The 19,885-nt window shown below is 39.8% G+C and overlaps 1 protein-coding gene across 1 annotated transcript; it reads left to right on the top strand.

Annotated features, from left to right (window-relative positions):
• Positions 1-421: 421 nt before the first annotated feature.
• LOC145033785 (putative methyltransferase PMT23) lies at positions 422-4,367 on the top strand. The gene is made up of 8 exons (XM_078982322.1): positions 422-1,775; positions 1,878-2,027; positions 2,120-2,390; positions 2,870-2,983; positions 3,081-3,255; positions 3,378-3,650; positions 3,776-3,970; positions 4,071-4,367. Exons 1-8 carry the CDS (start codon positions 429-431, stop codon positions 4,285-4,287), a joined length of 2,742 nt encoding a protein of 913 aa, XP_078838448.1. The 5' UTR covers positions 422-428; the 3' UTR covers positions 4,288-4,367.
• Positions 4,368-19,885: the final 15,518 nt, after the last annotated feature.

The raw sequence follows: 19,885 nt of genomic DNA, 5'->3' as shown, positions 1-19,885 counted from the left end.
GAGAAACCTATATAAAAAGGTAAAGGAGGTAAAATGAACAAATTGCATGAATATTTATAGCATAAATCTTAAAAAAAAATGTACTTATACGGTAAAAATGCAAAAAATCAAAGAAACTTAGCTAAAAGTAATTATCGATTATTTGAGAAATATTACAATTGCTCATGATAGCATCCACAATGCAAAACTTAATGGAATGATTGAATAATTAACGTGGAATCTTATTTGACATTCAATAAATTACTTCTAACTTTTATAAAATATAAAAATAATCTATTAAACTCCATAAATTTCATCCAAATTGCATATTAGTTGAGATTGAAATAGAATGTAACAAAGAGGCAAGTGATCCGAACCTTGTGATTTGTAAATGCAATGTCTACTTGTCTAGTGTCTAGATAAACCCGTCTTCGGACACATAACCTAAAATGGAGGAAAGACATAGAGGTGACAAGAAGTCTCCTTGCTTTTTGGATCTTAAGATATTTTTAGAATGTTTCCTTCATTTTCTATTTCCACAGGACACCTTTCTGAATTTTCTTTCTTTCTTTCAATTCCTTTCCTACTCGACAACTATGGCTGTCGGAAAATCTCGTGGTAACAAGAAATCTTACGGTGGTTCTTGTTCAGTAACAGCCACAATGCTGGTGTTCGTCTTTGTATGCGTTTTTGGTGTATGGATGTTGACCTCTACTACCCTTGTTTCACCCCGAAAGAAGTCTCCCATACAGAAGGCAGCTTCATCTTTAGATTCCGTCTTTGAAAACCCTCATCGCAAGACAAATCTACCACGAAAGATCCCTAATCCTACCGCTACTGTTTTCGAAGATAATCCAGGTGATCTACCAAGCGACGCCATAAAATCGGATGATGATTTGATGGACCAAACAAGGAATGCATCAATCGAAACTGAACATGAACGTGAAATCACCAAGAATGTTGTTGACGACGTCGAGACTGTAAATGAAAACGACGTTGGAAAACAGGAGGCAAAACAAGTTAAAAAGGAGAAACAAAAACAAGAAACAGAAGATACGCAAAACACGAATCCTTTCAAACGACATACTGAGAAAACCATAACAGCCAAAAATATCGAGAACGAAGCAGATCAGCAAAACGGAAGAATTGGTCATGAAGAAAGCGATATGAAAAATCAAGAAAACAAACAAAAGGACGCAAACGAAGGTGATGAAAAAGGGAATTTGAAAAACGACCAAGAACGCCATGTAACAGATGAAGAACACGAAAAAAGCTCATCAGAGGTGAGTGACGATCATGCACAACACGATGACGATACGCAAATCGAATCCCACTCCATAGCAACAGAGACAAAATCTCAAGTTGGAAATCAAGAATCACAAGAAACAAGCGAACAAATGGAACAAGACAAGATAGAAACCAACACCATTAACACCAAAACACCCGAAAAAGATACAAACGTACATGAAACAACAGCTTCAGAGATAACAACCGATTCAAAGGATTCAAAGCACGCATGGATAACACAAGCTGATCAATCTACAAACCACAACGGGAGATCAAAAGAAGCAGAAGATGATGTAAACACATCTGAATTCAAGTGGGAGTTATGCAATGTCACTGCTGGAACTGATTACATTCCTTGTTTGGATAACGAGAAAGCCATAAAAATGTTACATGGGAGACACCATTACGAGCATCGAGAGAGGCATTGCCCTGAAGAGGCTCCAACGTGTCTTGTTCCTCTCCCAGAGGGTTACCAGACGCCTATTTCATGGCCTCAAAGCAGAGATAAGGTACATGAACTATATATACTATAAATTATATGTTATCATATTAGTATTACATGCATAAATAGTTACAAAAACGCTTAAGGAATTTTAAGGTTTACAACGCAGATATGGTTCCATAATGTACCACACAAAGGCTTAGCAGAAGTAAAAGGTCATCAAAATTGGGTGAAAGTGACGGGGGAATTCCTTACTTTTCCTGGAGGTGGAACTCAGTTCATCCATGGTGCTACGCATTATATTGATTTTGTGCAGCAGGTATAAATATTACAATATAGGGGTTAATAACAAAAATATAAAAAGGTAATATCAACTATTGACAATATATTTTATGGGTACTATACGTACAGATGGTGCCTGAGATTGCATGGGGAAAGCATACGAGAGTAATATTGGATGTGGGATGTGGAGTAGCAAGTTTTGGAGGTTATCTGTTCGACAAAGACGTACTTACAATGTCATTTGCACCAAAAGATGAACACGAAGCTCAAATCCAGTTTGCTCTAGAGAGAGGAATACCCGCAATTTCAGCTACCATGGGCACTCAACGCCTTTCATTTCCGAGCAATGTTTTCGATCTTGTCCATTGTGCTCGTTGTAGAGTACCTTGGCATAAAGAAGGTAATAAACTTCTTCATTTGTTTAAATGTTTATTCGGAAAATGACTTACGAGCCTCAAAGTTTCCAAACAGTTCAAGAAAATCGAATTAACTTAACTTTTTGTCTAAAAAAACCCAACTAAGTTACATTTTTTTTTTCAATTCTATAGAAGTCAAAGAAAAGTAATAGATTACATGACTTATTACCATATCAGAAAAATGACTTGTCAAACCAACAAAGTTTCCAAATCGTTCAAAAAACCTCAATTATGTTTGAACAGACAAAACATGATTTAGGTTTTTTGAACGGTTTGGAAACTTCATTGGGTTTTTTTTATACAAAAGATTATATTCGTTGGGTTATTTTGAAAAAACAAACCATAATTTAGGTTTTTTGAATGATTTGAAAATTTCGTTGGCTTGTAAGTGATTTTCCTGATGTATTTTTATACATGTTGAAAAACAATTAGAATAATTAAAATTTCTAGTTTCTTTGTGAAGGTGGTAGGCTTCTTTTGGAGCTCAATCGTGTGCTTCGCCCAGGAGGTTATTTTGTTTGGTCAGCAACACCTGTTTACAAGAAAAACGAAGAAGAAGATGTTCAGATATGGAAAGGTACGTATCATTCGATTAATCTTTCGGAAACTAAATCCAATATCATTAGTTTTATAATTAATATAACTAATTAACATTCACAAGATCTTGCATTCAGAGATGTCTGCCCTAACAGAGGCCATGTGCTGGGACCTTATTACTATCAAGAAGGATGCTTTGAATGGAATTGGCGTTGCTATCTATCAGAAACCAGAATCAAATGAATGTTATAATGAAAGAAAGATACAAGAACCTCCAATGTGTAATCCAGATGATGACCCAAATGCGTCATGGTAATTAAATACTAACAACATAAAACTGAGAAAACTCATGCAATACAATCAATCTCATCTCATATATGTTATAATAGCAATATATATTTCAAAGTGAATTGATTAGGGATTGTTATTGACAGGTATGTAACACTTCAGACATGTATGCATAAGGTGCCGACGAATGAGAAAGAGCGAGGTTCTCAGTGGCCTGAAGAATGGCCTTCCCGAGTTCAAACACCTCCATACTGGTTAGAGAAGAACCCGATGGGTGTTCTTGAGAAATCAACTCCCACAGATTTTGAAACAGATTATGAACGCTGGAAATGGGTAGTTAGCAAAACATATATGAGTGGCTTACAAATTGATTGGTCGAATGTAAGAAATGTTATGGACATGAGAGCCGTCTATGGGGGGTAAGTATTGAAGCAGATATTCTTCTTCATCAATTGTCATGTAACAATGGATAAATCTCTTCACTTCATTTCAAATAAGTATAAACATATCTTGATCACTATTAATCGAGTTTCAATGTGTATAGGTTTGCTGCAGCGTTGAAGGACCTCAAACTATGGGTGCTAAATGTTGTGAACGTAGATTCTCCTGACACACTTCCGATCATATACGAGAGGGGTCTTTTTGGGGTTTACCATGATTGGTGTGAATCTTTTAGCACGTATCCTCGGACTTACGATCTTCTTCATGCAGATTACTTGTTTTCCAACTTGAAAAAGAGGTGACTCTAGTTGATAAAGTCTCTGTACACACATATATGTACATGTATAGACATGAACTCGTGATCCGGTGATTATGTTTGATATGATGCATGCTTGCAGATGCAAGATCACACCTGTGATCGCAGAGGTAGATAGAATCGTGAGGCCAGGAGGGAAACTGATTATCCGGGATGAATCCACCACAATAGGGGAAATCAAAAATTTGTTGAAGACATTACACTGGAAGGTTCATTTAATTCCTTCCAAGAACCAAGAACGAGTACTCAGTGCCAAAAAATCAACATGGAGACCGAAGACATACGCAGCCCCATCTTGACCTTGATCACTGACCAGATATAGGATTTAGAATCTTAATTTGAGCTCACACCGGCTTGAAATCTTGTATCATTTGGTAAAATGCAGAAAAGTATACAAATTGCTAGTATGTGATTCTTAAATATTATTAATTATGTTCTAGTTTAATGGCTTATCACATCACATCATCATCATATCCCATTTTCCATACAACTATCATTTTATTCATACCATGCATTCAAATAAAGATACTTTTAAAATTTTAAAAAAATGTTTTCTCCTATTAGAAAATCAATGGTCATTTAAGTTCAAATCTTGACATTTCATTATGGTTGAGTTTTCTCACTTGAATATCAATTAAACATTTCATCTCATTAGACCATTTTATTAAACCCCACATACTGATGTTAAAAGTGAACATGTTAGTATCCATTAGGTCATTGGTCGTTGAGAATTGAGATGATTTCGCCTGGCTTCGTTATTGTATAAGAATGGCCAAAATGTTGTGTTTATATTACTTCTTCATAACTGTTCATATTTGATAGGATGATAGTTCATAAAGGAAACCTCGGGAAATATAAAATCCTAAGAGCATATACATTGTTATAGATGATGATGAACACCATAAATAAATAAATAAAAAGAACACCAAGATTTTAGACACATAATTATCATTCTCAAACATTTTATGGCTTGTTGAAACGTAAATTTCATGTAAATTTGGTCATTGGAACACAATTGGCAAAATTCACAATTATAAGTAACAATACATTTTAGAATAAATTACTAAAATCGTCCCTATAGTTTGGTTAAAATTGCACGTTTGATCCTTAACTTTTTTTTTTGCACTTAGATCATCCTTATGGTTTGATTTTGTTGTGTTTTTCGTCCCTATGGTTTTTTCAAAATTACACGTTTGGTCCCTAACTTTATGTATGTAAAGGACGAAAAACGCAACAAAATCAAACCACATGAACGATCAAAGTGCAAAAATAAAGTTAGGGACCAAACGTGCAATTTTGATCAAACCACATGGACGATTTCAGTAATTTACTCTACATTTTATGTAATTATCATGATGGTTCAGACTATTTTGGGTCAACGTAAAACGCTTTAAACTGTTTATATTGATATATGTTTTCCCAAGAAGAGCCCTACTTTGATGGATTGTTAAAAAAAGTGTGTAATAAATGGAAACCAAAGAAGCAAAAACCCAAAGATTGTATATCAAGCTAATTAACAGTTGATGAATTGGATTTCAACATCCTATGAAGGTGTACTGATGAATTGGATTTCAACATCCTATGAGGGTGTACAAGATCAAGGCGAGCTTAAATGGTGGACCATCAGCCCCTTAAGGACCCCAAAATTTATTGGTTATATATATAAATACTAGCCATTTACCCGCGCAAAGCGGCGGCAGCAGCAAATAGTTGCATTCAGATTTTTTTTTTTTTTTTCGTCGATTAGTTACATCGAAAACATGTTTTATTTCATGGAACACAAAACAAATACATATTGTTATTAGTTGGTTTTGCGGCAACGAGATTAGTTATTCGAATGCATTCCACTAAGGCCGGACACATTGTTTTGGATATCCGAAAATACTAAACTTATAATAAAAATATTTTCTATTTTTGATTTATTTAAATGTTATATAACATAAACCAAGAATGTTGTTCTTTTCATTTGATTAATTACAAATTATATGAAATATACTAAGTTAACATAAAAAATATTTTGAAATAAAATATATGTAAAATATGAAACTCCGAAACCAAATGTAAACGTATAAATAAAATCACCGAACTACATCCAAGCCCCTAACACTCATGATATATTTTAAAAAGGTTATTTAAAAGATAATTTACATGATTTCTCGTTCTGGAATACAATTACAATTGGGGGTCTCCCAGTTGTTTGAATAAGATTCGTATCTCAATAATTAAGTGGTTACTTCTTTCAGTTGTTTAATAATATAGAGCATGATGATGAGAATTAATAGCTTTATATTGGCTAATGAGCTCCTATTGTTGGATTTATATAAAATCGGGTATACGTACAAGAGGTGCCGAAAGGATGTGGGTTTACAGGAAATCAATTGGAATAGAGAGAAGATTCTAGTTTTTCTAGAGAATGAATAGATACTTGTTGGAGTGTTGGTTTAAACTTCAAATTAAACGAATTAACTGGGAATTCAAATGATAGTGGACTGTATCAAAAAAGCATGTAACATAAGGGTATCTATGCATTCAATGATTGTACCTAAAGATTGTAATTTGAACGATTTATAAGGGGTGGAACGACATACGAGGCTTTAGTCAACAATATGATAGTGCGTATTAAAGAGATTGATTGGGTCATACAAAAAAGATAAGATATCATTTAAAATTTAATATTATTTTATTATTAACTCGTCGTACTTTGAGCTTAACTGTTTGGACGTTTTAAAAAAATAATATTATTATATTAAATCTATTTTTAGAAATAGTTAAATTTCTTTTATAAGATAGTATATATATATATATATATAAACACACTAATCATTTACCCACGCCAAGCAACGGATGTAAATAATTTATTTTTTTTTCTAGAAACGTTAGTTCTTTTGTACAAATTGTTTACTTCATCTACACAATTATCAATAAGATTCATGCTAACAAAATAGAAATCAATATAAATTAAAAATAAAAAAGTTAGGATTCCTTACAATTATACATAAACACATAATTAATTGTACATTTTTAATCATGCAAAACTTCTTTATACACCATATTTGATCTATAGATTTCATTGTCATTGAATTATTCGTCAATAGACAACGATTAGATTCCTTTTAGCGAGCAACGTATAAGTTTATACTCAAATGGTTAACGGATCCAATAATCATGTTCGTTTGATTACACTTCATATTTTTGGCCATAGAGGGTTTGCCTGAAAAATGATTTTTTTTTTTTAAATGTTGATGATTAACAAAATTTAAGATTAATCATGATTTTGAATAAAAAATTATGATATTTCTAATCATCAAGTTCAAAATAGAGAATATAGCTATTTATCTATATAAAAAAATTCTACATATTACAACAACATTTATTCAGAAGTTAGTTTAATGAAAATAAAACTTTAAATTTATAAACATAATTGTTAAATATATACATTAATAATATATTTAAAGTTATTATTAACTTATTATCCAATAATTACTTTTGACTAATTAAGTAAAAAAAAATGTTTATATAATCCGTTAAAACCACAATAAAGGGTCAAGTGGTCACAGTGGGTTTATAATTTACACGATAAAGGCCAAATAGCTATTGATCTATATGATTTGCAAAAAGTATGATAATAATGACTGCTATTTGTTTGGTTATTATGATGTTAGTTTATGTTGGTCTTTCAAACACTAATTCTAACTTTTGAGTTATTTTCTAAATGGCCAATATGCCTTTAGATTAAATCAATAAAATATTATATTTCTCTAAGGCTTATTTCAACAATACCTCTCATCTATTATAATTATCGTTAAACATTTATTTATTGATAGTCATCTATTATTTTTAATATCAATTGTCTTCGAAACCCATATCGAAAACAATGTGAAATAATTCCCCTCAAACATGCCAATATATATATATATATATATATATATATATATATATATATATATATATATATATATATATATATATATATATATATATATATATATATATATATATATATATATATATATTGTAACACTGAATTTTTCAAACAAAATTTTCGATTTTTATAAAAGCATAATTCCACCAATATTCATAGAAACAACCCCTTTGTAATTGTTCAACAATATATTACAAAATCCCAAGATCAAAATGTCAAGCTCCAAACGTGTGTGTACGGATCAAGCCGGCACCTTCCCACGGTCGTCACTAGTACCTGAAACAAATAACATCAACACTGTAAGCACAAGGCTTAGTGAGTTCCCAAAATACTACATATAACACATATTAGCCACTCGAGGCTATAACTCTGTGGGTCCGTGCACCCAAACTCTGTGAACCCTCAGGTTCTAACTCTGTGAACCTTCCGGTTCTAGCTTTGTAAACATGCACAGCATCAAACACATAAAAGTAATGCAGTACAACACATAACATACATAGCATACAAATACTCTAACACATAACTCTGGTTACCTACTCAAGGTAAAGTATAGTGAGAAGACTCACCTCGTGTGTCTCGGTAAACCGTAACCCTGAAATCACTAAACACTCGGTCCGCCGAGCTGAAGTCCCCCTATAGCACAATATATCTCTAATTAACACTTTCTCAACTAGGGTTGACCATGCCATAACAGGACAATCTAGGTCAACGCTGGTCAACGGTCAACTTGACCGGACTCGGCGAGTGCACTATAGCGACTCGGCGAGTCTGAGCGCAATCACCAATTTCCCTGAAACCCTCTCTTGACACGTCGAGCATCCCCTCCCAACTCGACGAGCTCCACCTGGCACGAGTTGTGGGGCCACCGCGACTCAACTCGCCGAGTCTCAAGAACGACTCGGCGAGTCCGGTTTGACTCGGTCCACCTGTCCATCCTGACTCCCCCCTTGACCCACTGAGTTCACTCATCCCAACTCGGCGAGGCCACTCGCTGAGTGGTCGTGCAGCATTCAAGCTACTCGCCGAGTTTGTTCTTCGGACTCGGCGAGTCGGAGCCATGCACTGACCCAATCTTGCTCTAAAGGCCAGATCCAGTCCACTAATCCATAGATCCAGTCCCCCCATGCTTATTTAGCACGTAAAGTCACAATCTTGAGGCATAAATAACCTCTACATGATCACAAATGATGTTTTTGACTCTATTACTTCAACACAAGGCCAAGGACTCCATTTTCACCCATAAAGCTTGATGAGTGAGGCCCTCTGGACCTCTATGGATCCAGATCCATGGTCTCAACTCAAAGAGGGAACAAAAGGGCACCAAATCACCCCATAAATGATCATATTAAGCCCTAACTTGCATCAAGTTTCACCAAACAGGAAATGGTCCGAAAATAATACCTCTAGAGTGATGATCCAAGCTCCAAATCCACGAAATAGCAACCTCCTTTGCTTCCTCTTGCCTAGAGCCTCCTTCTTCTTGCTAAACAACACTCACAAGGTCAAGATTTGCTCTCAATCCTTCACCAAACGCTCAAGAACTCTAGGGACACACTCTGGGGGTTGGATGGGCGCAAATGACGGCCATAAGGCCCCTTAAATAGGCCACAAACCCGGGGATTTAGGGTTCCATAACACAGCGCAGACTCGCCGAGTCCATACCCTGGACTCGCCGAGTCCATACCCTGGACTCGCCGAGTCCAAGCGCGCACCTTCGCTCAATCCCGCGTCTCTACTCGGCGAGTCTGAGCCCCGACTCGCCGAGTCCCTCTTACAAAATAACATAATTAAACTTACATTATACCTGGTAAAAATCCGGATGTTACAACTCTCCCCCACTAGAACTGGACTTCGCCCTCGAAGTCCCGCTCTAAAACAGCTCCGGATGCTGCTCCTGCATCATATCCTCCGGCTCCCAGGTCATCTCTGATCCCTTCCGATGTTGCCACTGAACCAATACCAGAGGTACCTCCTTGTTCCTCAAAACCTTGATCTTCCGATCCCTAATAGCCACTGGTCTCTCCGCATAGTTCAGGCTTGCATCAACCTGAATATCCTCAAGTGGAACCACTGCCGACTCATCGGCTATACATTTCCTCAACTGCGATACATGAAAAGTGTTGTGAATCAGTCCCAACTCTGCTGGTAACTCCAGCCGATAGGCTACCCGGCCCACCCTGGCGATCACACGAAACGGGCCAATAAACCGGGGTCCCAATTTGCCCCTCTTCCTGAACCGGATCACTCCTTTTCAAGGAGAGACCTTCAGGAGAACAAAGTCGCCGACCTGAAATTCCAACTCGGACCGGCGCCTATCCGCGTAACTCTTCTGCCGGCTCTGAGCGGTCAATAACCTCTGCCTGACCAGCTGTATCTGCTCTGTCGTCTGATTCACGATCTCTGTACTGCCTATTACCCTTTGCCCAACCTCTCCCCAACATATGGGAGTCCGACACCTCCTACCATATAACAGCTCAAAGGGCGGCATACCAATGCTCGAATGATAGCTGTTATTGTAGGAAAACTCCGCTAGAGGCAAATACGAGTCCCAACTACCCCCAAAATCCAATACACAAGCTCGAAGCATGTCCTCGAGTGTCTGTATCGTCCGCTCACTCTGACCGTCGGTCTGGGGGTGGTATGCGGTACTAAAATGCAACTTAGTACCCAATTCCTCATGAAATTTCTTCCAAAAACGGGAAGTGAAACGCACATCGCGGTCTGAAATAATCGAGATCGGCACCCCATGCCGAGATACAACCTCCCTCACGTAAACCTCCGCCAACTTATCTGCTGAAGAACTCTCACTGATGGCAAGAAAGTGAGCGCTCTTTGTCAATCTATCCACAATCACCCAAATTGCATCAACTCCTCTGGCAGTCCTCGGCAATTTGGTGATAAAGTCCATAGTGATCTGTTCCCACTTCCACTCGGGAACCTCCAATGGTTGCAACTTGCCATGCGGTCTCTGGTGTTCGGCCTTTACCCTTCGACAGGTCAAACACCTCTCGACAAACCATGCTACATCCCTCTTCATACAGGGCCACCAATACTCCTTCCTTAGATCCAAATACATCTTCGTGGCCCCGGGGTGGATCGAAAATTTCGATCTATGAGCCTCCTCCATCAATGTAGCACGGGTACCGCCCACAAACGGTACCCAGATCCTGCCCTGATAAGTCATAAGGCCTCGACTATCCGATACAAACTCAGAAACCATCCCAACAACCCGCTCTCTCTTCTGCATCTCCGGGCGCACGGCCTCGGCCTGAGCCCCACGAATGGCGTCCAGAACTGGAGTTATCACGGTCAATCTCAAACATACATTTCGCAGGGGAGCACTCTCCGCCCTGCGGCTCAACGCGTCGGCTACCACATTAGCCTTGCCCGGGTGGTACAAGATCTCACAATCATAGTCCTTGACCACATCTAACCATCTCCTCTGCCGCATATTTAGGTTAGGCTGATCCATCAAGTACTTCAAACTCTTATGGTCCGTGTAAATCGTACAACGAACCCAATACAAGTAGTGCCGCCAAATCTTGAGGGCGAACACCACTGCCCCCAACTCCAAATCATGTGTGGGGTACCTCGTCTCGTGAGGCTTCAACTGCCTCGATGCATAAGCTATCACATGACCCTTCTGCATCAATACCGCTCCCAATCCTAGGATCGATGCATCGCAGAATACCACAAAACCTTCCATACCTTCCGGAAGGGCTAATACTGGAGCTTCACACAACCTCTGGCGAAGCGTCTCAAAGGAGGTCTGCTGCTCGGGACCCCATGCAAATACCACACCCTTCCGGGTCAATCTGGTGAGTGGAACCGCAATCTTGGAGAAATCCTTAATAAATCTCCGATAATACCCTGCCAACCCGAGAAAACTCCGTATCTCAGAAGGTGACCTCGGCACCTCCCACCTCATCACTGCGTCAACCTTGGCCGGATCGACCAATATCCCCTTCTGGTTAACGAGATGTCCCAGAAACTGGACCTCCCGTAACCAGAAATCGCACTTCGAGAACTTTGCGTAAAGTTTCTCCGCTCTCAAAACCCCAAGCACCTCCCTCAAATGCTCCTCGTGCTGCTCACTAGATCTCGAATATACCAGAATATCATCAATGAAAACAATCACCGACCGATCCAACATCGGCCGACATACCCTGTTCATGAGGTCCATGAACACAGCCGGGGCATTAGTGAGCCCGAAAGGCATCACCACAAACTCATAATGCCCATAACGTGTCCTGAATGCTGTCTTCTGGACGTCCTCGTCCCGCACTCTCACCTGATGATATCCCGACCTCAAATCAATCTTGGAGAACCAATATGCTCCCTGTAGCTGATCGAATAAATCGTCGATCCTCGGCAGCGGGTAACGGTTCTTGACCGTCAGCTTATTCAATTTCCGGTAATCAATACACATGCGATGCGAGCCATCCTTCTTCTTCACAAACAAGATGGGTGCTCCCCACGGCGAGCTACTCGGCCGAATAAACCCCTTCCCCAGCAACTCCTGAAGTTGCGAGGATAACTCCTGCATCTCTGGAGGCGCAAGGCGATACGACACCTTAGCAATAGGTGCGGCCCCCGGAACCAAATCGATGCCAAACTCCACTTGCCTCGTGGGAGGCACTCCTGGTAACTCTTCGGGAAATACATCTGGAAACTCCCGCACCACCGGAACTTCCTCCACAGAGCTCGGTCTCTCGGAGATCACTCGCGTATCCATCACATACGCTACATAACCCTTACAGCCCTGCTGTAAACACTGTCTCGCCCTAGCAGCCGAACAAAAGGCTGATCCAGAACGTGTACCCTCGCCGTACACTGAAAGAACTCCCCCACTAGGATCTCGTATAGTCACCAGGTGTCGCTCGCAATCGATAACCGCACCGAATCGGCTCAACCAATCCATGCCCACTATAACACAAACATCACCCATCGCAATCGGAATCAGGTCGATCGGAAACTCGACCCCGAATATCTCCAATACACATCCCCGGAAGACCTCTGTAGCACAAATCACCCTGTCGGCGGCTATGGAAACCCGCAGGGGCCGACTCAATACTCCACGACTAACACTGATACGCTGACTAAATGCCAAGGACACAAAAGATCGACTCGCACCCGAGTCAAATAACACTAAAGCAGGTACAGAATTCACAAGGAAGGTACCTAAGCATAGCATGATATAAGCATAATATCTCAACACCATAAACAATAATGAAAAGGAAACATACCAGCCACAACGTCGGGTGCGGCGCGGACCTCTTCCGCAGTCAGCTGGAAGGCTCTCCCCCGAGCCCTCGGTGCCTCGGTCTTCACGGGCCGACTCTCTGCAGCAGTAGCTCTGATGGCGGCGGGAGCAGACCCCTGAGATGCTCCGCGCAGCAGCGGACACTCCGCCTTCCGGTGTCCAGTCTGGTTGCAGTGGAAGCACACTGCAAATCCCTTGGGGCAGTCCTTAGCCATGTGCCCCTCCTTGCCACATTTGTAGCAAGACCCTGCCCGACAGGCGCCATCGTGACCCTTGCCGCACTTCCCACAAGTGCGGCCCTTCTGGCTCCCGGGTCTGGGATCAGCGGGCTTGGCCCGCTTGGCTGTCGGCTGGGACTGTGCCGATCGCCGATCCCTCCCCATAGACTCCGCCTCCTCCCTGGCCTGAGTCTCAAGCTCAATCTCCCTCTTCCGAGCATTTGCCTGAAGCTCGGCAAATGTCCGGTACGAGGAGTTCGCAGCGAACTCCCGAATATCCCGCCTCAAAATGCTCAGATAACGGCTCATACGTGCCTGCTCGGTGGACACGTGCTCAGGGCAAAACATCGCCCTCTCCTGGAACATCCTCGTAATCGCTGTAACTGACTCGGTACCCTGCTTGAGGGTCAGAAACTCCTGTGCCAGACGTTCCCTCTCCACCTGAGGAACATACTCATCTCGGAACATGGAAGTGAACCTCTCCCAGGTCACTGCCGAAAGCTCAGTCGGTGTGAAATGCGCAGTCACAAACTTCCACCAGTCCTTCGCTCCCAAGCGAAGCTGGTTCAGTGCGAACTGAACCTTCAAATGCTCAGGGGACGAGCAAGTGAAGAAGCATCCCTCCATATCAGATATCCACCTCATAGCTGCCACCGGGTCCTGCGTACCATCAAACTCTGGTGGCTTGGTGTTGCTGAACTCCCTGAACAACATCGCATCACCTCCCTGGGGTCTCGCCGCAGCAATCGCTGCGGTAGCTGCTGCAACCGCAGCCTCAGAAAGAGCGGCATAGCGCTCGTCAAACGTCTCAATCAAAGCGGTCTTAATAGACCCGAACATCTCTGGTATCTCGGCTCTGATGACCGCAGCCACCTCCTCATGAATGATCTGTCGAATGTCCTCATCACTAGATCCGGCATCCTCCGGCATGTGTCGTGTCCTCACCATGATCAACCTCTGAAATACAACATGTGATAATTAGAATTCACTCGAACACTCTTACATTCAACAATCCACCCCTCCTTGATTCTTGGCATCCCCATATTCTTATTTGAACTGTGTACCGCTCCGGTGCTTTTAGTAGTACGGGCCCAATACTACTGTCCGCACCGTCTCGGTACACACTCCAAATCGTCCTCTTCGGATCCCAGTCCCCAAGTACTCTATTATACTTAAATCTCTCTGAACAGATCTCACACAAACCCTAGCTGCTACCTAATTACTCTCAGCGTCTCATAGCAGCTCACCATTCCCTAAGCTAAGGCATCACAAAACAGGCCACTCTAGCCCTATCAGCAATACCTAGCCTACTCTAGCATGCGCACACATCACAATAATAGTTATTACATAACAAAAGATATTTTGGGAATTCACCGTTCGGGCGCTGACTGATCGTACACACGTTTCTTCCTGGAAAACCCTTTACTCTTAGAAAATTTTGGTTTTTATTTTGAAAATATCTCTTCATTTCCTCAGTTTGAGTTCAAATACCCCCGAAGGTGTACCCGAATCCCTCAAACCAAGGCTCTGATACCAATTTGTAACACTGAATTTTTCAAACAAAATTTTCGATTTTTATAAAAGCATAATTCCATCAATATTCATAGAAACAACCCCTTTTTAATTGTTCAACAATATATTACAAAATCCCAAGATCAAAATGTCAAGCTCCAAACGTGTGTGTACGGATCAAGCCGGCGCCTTCCCACGGTCGTCACTAGTACCTGAAACAAATAACATCAACACTGTAAGCACAAGGCTTAGTGAGTTCCCAAAATACTACATATAACACATATTAGCCACTCGAGGCTATAACTCTGTGGGTCCGTGCACCCAAACTCTGTGAACCCTCAGGTTCTAACTCTGTGAACCTTCCGGTTCTAGCTCTGTAAACATGCACAACATCAAACACATAAAAGTAATGCAGTACAACACATAACATACATAGCATACAAATACTCTAACACATAACTCTGGTTACCTACTCAAGGTAAAGTATAGTGAGAAGACTCACCTCGTGTGTCTCGGTAAACCGTAACCCTGAAATCACTAAACACTCGGTCCGCCGAGCTGAAGTCCCCCTATAGCACAATATATCTCTAATTAACACTTTCTCAACTAGGGTTGACCATGCCATAACAGGACAATCTAGGTCAACGCTGGTCAACGGTCAACTTGACCGGACTCGGCGAGTGCACTATAGCGACTCGGCGAGTCTGAGCGCAATCACCAATTTCCCTGAAACCCTCTCTTGACACGTCGAGCATCCCCTCCCAACTCGACGAGCTCCACCTGGCACGAGTTGTGGGGCCACCGCGACTCAACTCGCCGAGTCTCAAGAACGACTCGGTGAGTCCGGTTTGACTCGGTCCACCTGTCCATCCTGACTCCCCCCTTGACCCACTGAGTTCACTCATCCCAACTCGGCGAGGCCACTCGCTGAGTGGTCGTGCAGCATTCAAGCTACTCGCCGAGTTTGTTCTTCGGACTCGGCGAGTCGGAGCCATGCACTGACCCAATCTTGCTCTAAAGGCCAGATCCAGTCCACTAATCCATAGATCCAGTCCCCCCATGCTTATTTAGCACGTAAAGTCACAATCTTGAGGCATAAATAACCTCTACATGATCACAAATGATGTTTTTGACTCTATTACTTCAACACAAGGCCAAGGACTCCATTTTCACCCATAAAGCTTGATGAGTGAGGCCCTCTGGACCTCTATGGATCCAGATCCATGGTCTCAACTCAAAGAGGGAACAAAAGGGCACCAAATCACCCCATAAATGATCATATTAAGCCCTAACTTGCATCAAGTTTCACCAAACAGGAAATGGTCCGAAAATAATACCTCTAGAGTGATGATCCAAGCTCCAAATCCACGAAATAGCAACCTCCTTTGCTTCCTCTTGCCTAGAGCCTCCTTCTTCTTGCTAAACAACACTCACAAGGTCAAGATTTGCTCTCAATCCTTCACCAAACGCTCAAGAACTCTAGGGACACACTCTGGGGGTTGGATGGGCGCAAATGACGGCCATAAGGCCCCTTAAATAGGCCACAAACCCGGGGATTTAGGGTTCCATAACACAGCGCAGACTCGCCGAGTCCATACCCTGGACTCGCCGAGTCCAAGCGCGCACCTTCGCTCAATCCCGCGTCTCTACTCGGCGAGTCTGAGCCCCGACTCGCCGAGTCCCTCTTACAAAATAACATAATTAAACTTACATTATACCTGGTAAAAATCCGGATGTTACATATATATATATATATATATATATATATATATATATATATATTTCAAGGGTTATTAAAATTAAGGATGAATTATTTAAAAATAATAATTAATAAACTATTTCACAGCATCAACAACTTGGAATATAGCAACAAGTAATATGTATCATGTTTTTGGGCATTATAAGTTGTCCACAGACCAAAGTGGCACAATTGAATAGTCAACATAACAAATTACTTTTGTTAAATGATTTCAAACAAATAGTATGCTGCTATTCTTGGTTTATGTTGGTATTATTCATTAAAAAGAGAAATACATTGCTATTATCATTTAAAAACAAAAGTATGATGACATTATTGTTTAAAAAGAGATGTATGCTAGAATTTTTGGTAAAAATAAGAAGTCGACGCTGTCGTTGTCCAAAAGGAGAAAATAGAGTCGGTCTAAACAAATTTTGTCAACAGGGAACAAAAAAAGAGGCCCCTTAGAGTAACTCGATTTAAATAAAAAAATAAAATTATTCACAAGATTTGAATGTGAATGGTTGTGGAAAACTAAACATAACGGCATAAAAATTAAATTTTGACAACTTGGATGTCTTACAGGGCTTTGATTAGTTCCATGCGTCTCATTGTCTCATTTATTGATATCGAATCATCCGTCTCATAATCTCATTTATTGATATCTAATCACCCATGACATTATCATTAATTAAGAGTTAACAATAATTATTTAAGTCTTGGTAAATATTTTATAGAAAGAAAGAATGAACTTCAATGATAGAAAATTAACCCTTTGATGTCTTTAGTAACGCTCTTTATTTTACCAAATTATTAATAGCAAATTAAACTCTTTCCCTGAGTGGACTTTGAATTATTTAATCAAAAATTTAGAATTACAAACCGTCACAACTGACAACATTATACACATTCATCTGGAAAATTCAATCCAAACAAACATCAAATAATTGTCCGCTTAAACTACGAAACTAATAATAATTAAATTGATCAATAACTTCAAGTAAAAAAAACTAAAAAAATACAAGGAAAGTGTATACAATACAACAATATAAGTTAGAGTAGAAGTTTCTTCAAGAATAGCACTTGCCTTTTAAGTTGACTGACTTTCCTGGAAACAAAAGATGATCTGTCTTTGGATATTGTATTTGCAATTGACAAAATATGTAAAAAGCAGCAAGTAAGCATTAGAAATGCACAAAAAAACCACTTAAGTTTGATTATCATTCTTCTTAAATAACCATTTTTTATCTATCTAGAGAACCCATGATAAGGTTTATAGGTATCATCACTCTTCACAAGATGGCTAAATGCAAAGAAACATAATTTGTCATAGTTCTGTCTACCAAAAATTGAGATAAGGTTTTATCCATCTACAAAACTTGTTGTAATTCCTTAGTAGAAACATTTTATACCTTCCAACCTTTAACCTGAAAAATGGTAAACTATAAGAATTAAAAGTTAGCAGAAAAAAGATAAACTCACAAATCAATTTCCTTTTTCTTGACACCAAATAGCAATGTAAGTATTTTTGGAAAAAAAATGTGGCAAATAGCAACATAATTTCTTTTTGCTACTTATTTGTGCAATATATTATGCGAGTGTCCAGCCAAGTGTAAACTACAAAAATAGAGTTGCCACATAAGTAACATGCTTTTGTATTTGGATGAAATTTTTATAGCTTAATAGATAATGAATGTAAAATTTTCTGGAATGAAAAAAGGAATGTATAATTCTATACAAAACAAATCCATACAAATACATTTCTATTTAATGTCTGCTAAATGTCCTACCCTGAAGTTCCTCTCAAAACCATGTATTTCTAGCAACAATATTCTTCTTATTAAAGGCTAGCTGTATATCCTTAACATTTTTACCATTACTTGTTCTTAATTTCCAATAATGAATGACATTTAGTATATAGTTTTAGCTATAATAAAAAATCAATAAAACGCCTCCCAAATTCAGAAAAACACAATATGCAGCAGGAATTAAAATGTCAATCGATGTAAACATTTACAAATAAGAGTAATATCTCAAGATCTCATTAGGTCAACACCGTCAATCATTTTTTTTTTTTACAAAAACCATGAAAATTCATGGCAGCTACATGGAAATATGACATCTACAACAAATTTATTCAAATTTTTTAGATGAAAAACCTAGGTTTGGCAATTGGGTTGGGTTCGGGTTGGCGGGTTGACGAGTCAGAAAACATAAACTTAACCCAACCCATATAATATATGGGTTGACGGGTTGGTGGATCAAGAGTTGGTGGGTTGAAAACCTCAACCCAACCCAACTCATATAACCCGTTTAAGTATATAGTTTCGCAGGTTCACAAGTTAATGAGTCAAACCCAACACATATAACACGTTTAATAAATAAGCAACAAATTTTAAAAAATAAGGTTTTTTCAGCATAAATGTAACACCTCGTTTATTTATTTAATAAATAAATAAATAAATAAATAAATGAAAAATAGTCCTAAAATCAATAATAACTAGTGAGGTGTTGGTCTCGGAGGACCGGATGATATAATTTTGATTTACGAGGGTTAAAGTGTAATTTCAGAATTCATGTAGTGAAGTTTTTAGAAGTAAAGGGGCGTTTAGTAAAATATTGGACCTATTATGAAAATATTTTTGGAGCCGGGGGTTGCATGGTAAATATTGGGTTAAGATTAAAGGATTTTATGGAGTTAGGGACTAAAGGGTAAGTTTCAGGTTTGATTTGAAAAGAATTTCGGAGGGTAGGGTTGAAATGGTAAATTAAGGACTATGTTTGAAATGGATTTAGAGATGAGGGGCCGATAGTGCCATCATGGAATAAAGTTTGAGGAACCGGGTATATATATCATGCGAAACCCTAACCCTAAACAAAATGAGCAGCTGTCACTTTTCCCCCTCCTCTATGGCCGGTGCCGTACCACCTCTGTGGAAGCCGGAAACCACTGAGAAACCGTCGTACTATCCAGCTGCCGACAAGGACGAAAGGTCACTACTCCGATGTGACTCAGTTGAACAGATCGAGAATGATTTCGTGGTTGGGTCGCTCTCTCTCCTCTGTTCTTCTGCCGCTGCTCTCATGTCCTGCAGAGGCGAGTTTTGAGTCATGGTCGTAGGGAGACCAGTCGAGCACGTCCTGTAATCGCCGCCTCCTTCTCCGCTTCTGTTTAGGTATTTCATTGCTGTAGTCGTTCTAAAGCACAAGATATTTACTCCAAGCGACCACCGGTTTCTTTGCG

This window comes from Lactuca saligna, chromosome 3 (assembly GCF_052625555.1).
Source record: "Lactuca saligna cultivar CGN05327 chromosome 3, ASM5262555v1, whole genome shotgun sequence".
NCBI lineage: Eukaryota > Viridiplantae > Streptophyta > Magnoliopsida > Asterales > Asteraceae > Lactuca > Lactuca saligna.
This window is presented reverse-complemented; position numbering and strand designations above follow the sequence as displayed.

Excerpts from the sequence above, each read along its gene's own strand:
- LOC145033785 (XM_078982322.1), top strand. The coding sequence starts at position 429 with ATGGAGGAAAGACATAGAGGTGACAAGAAGTCTCCTTGCTTTTTGGAT. Across the intron at positions 2,028-2,119 it reads ATATTGATTTTGTGCAGCAG|ATGGTGCCTGAGATTGCATG; the intron begins GTATAAATATTA and ends CTATACGTACAG. Across the intron at positions 3,971-4,070 it reads TTTTCCAACTTGAAAAAGAG|ATGCAAGATCACACCTGTGA; the intron begins GTGACTCTAGTT and ends GCATGCTTGCAG.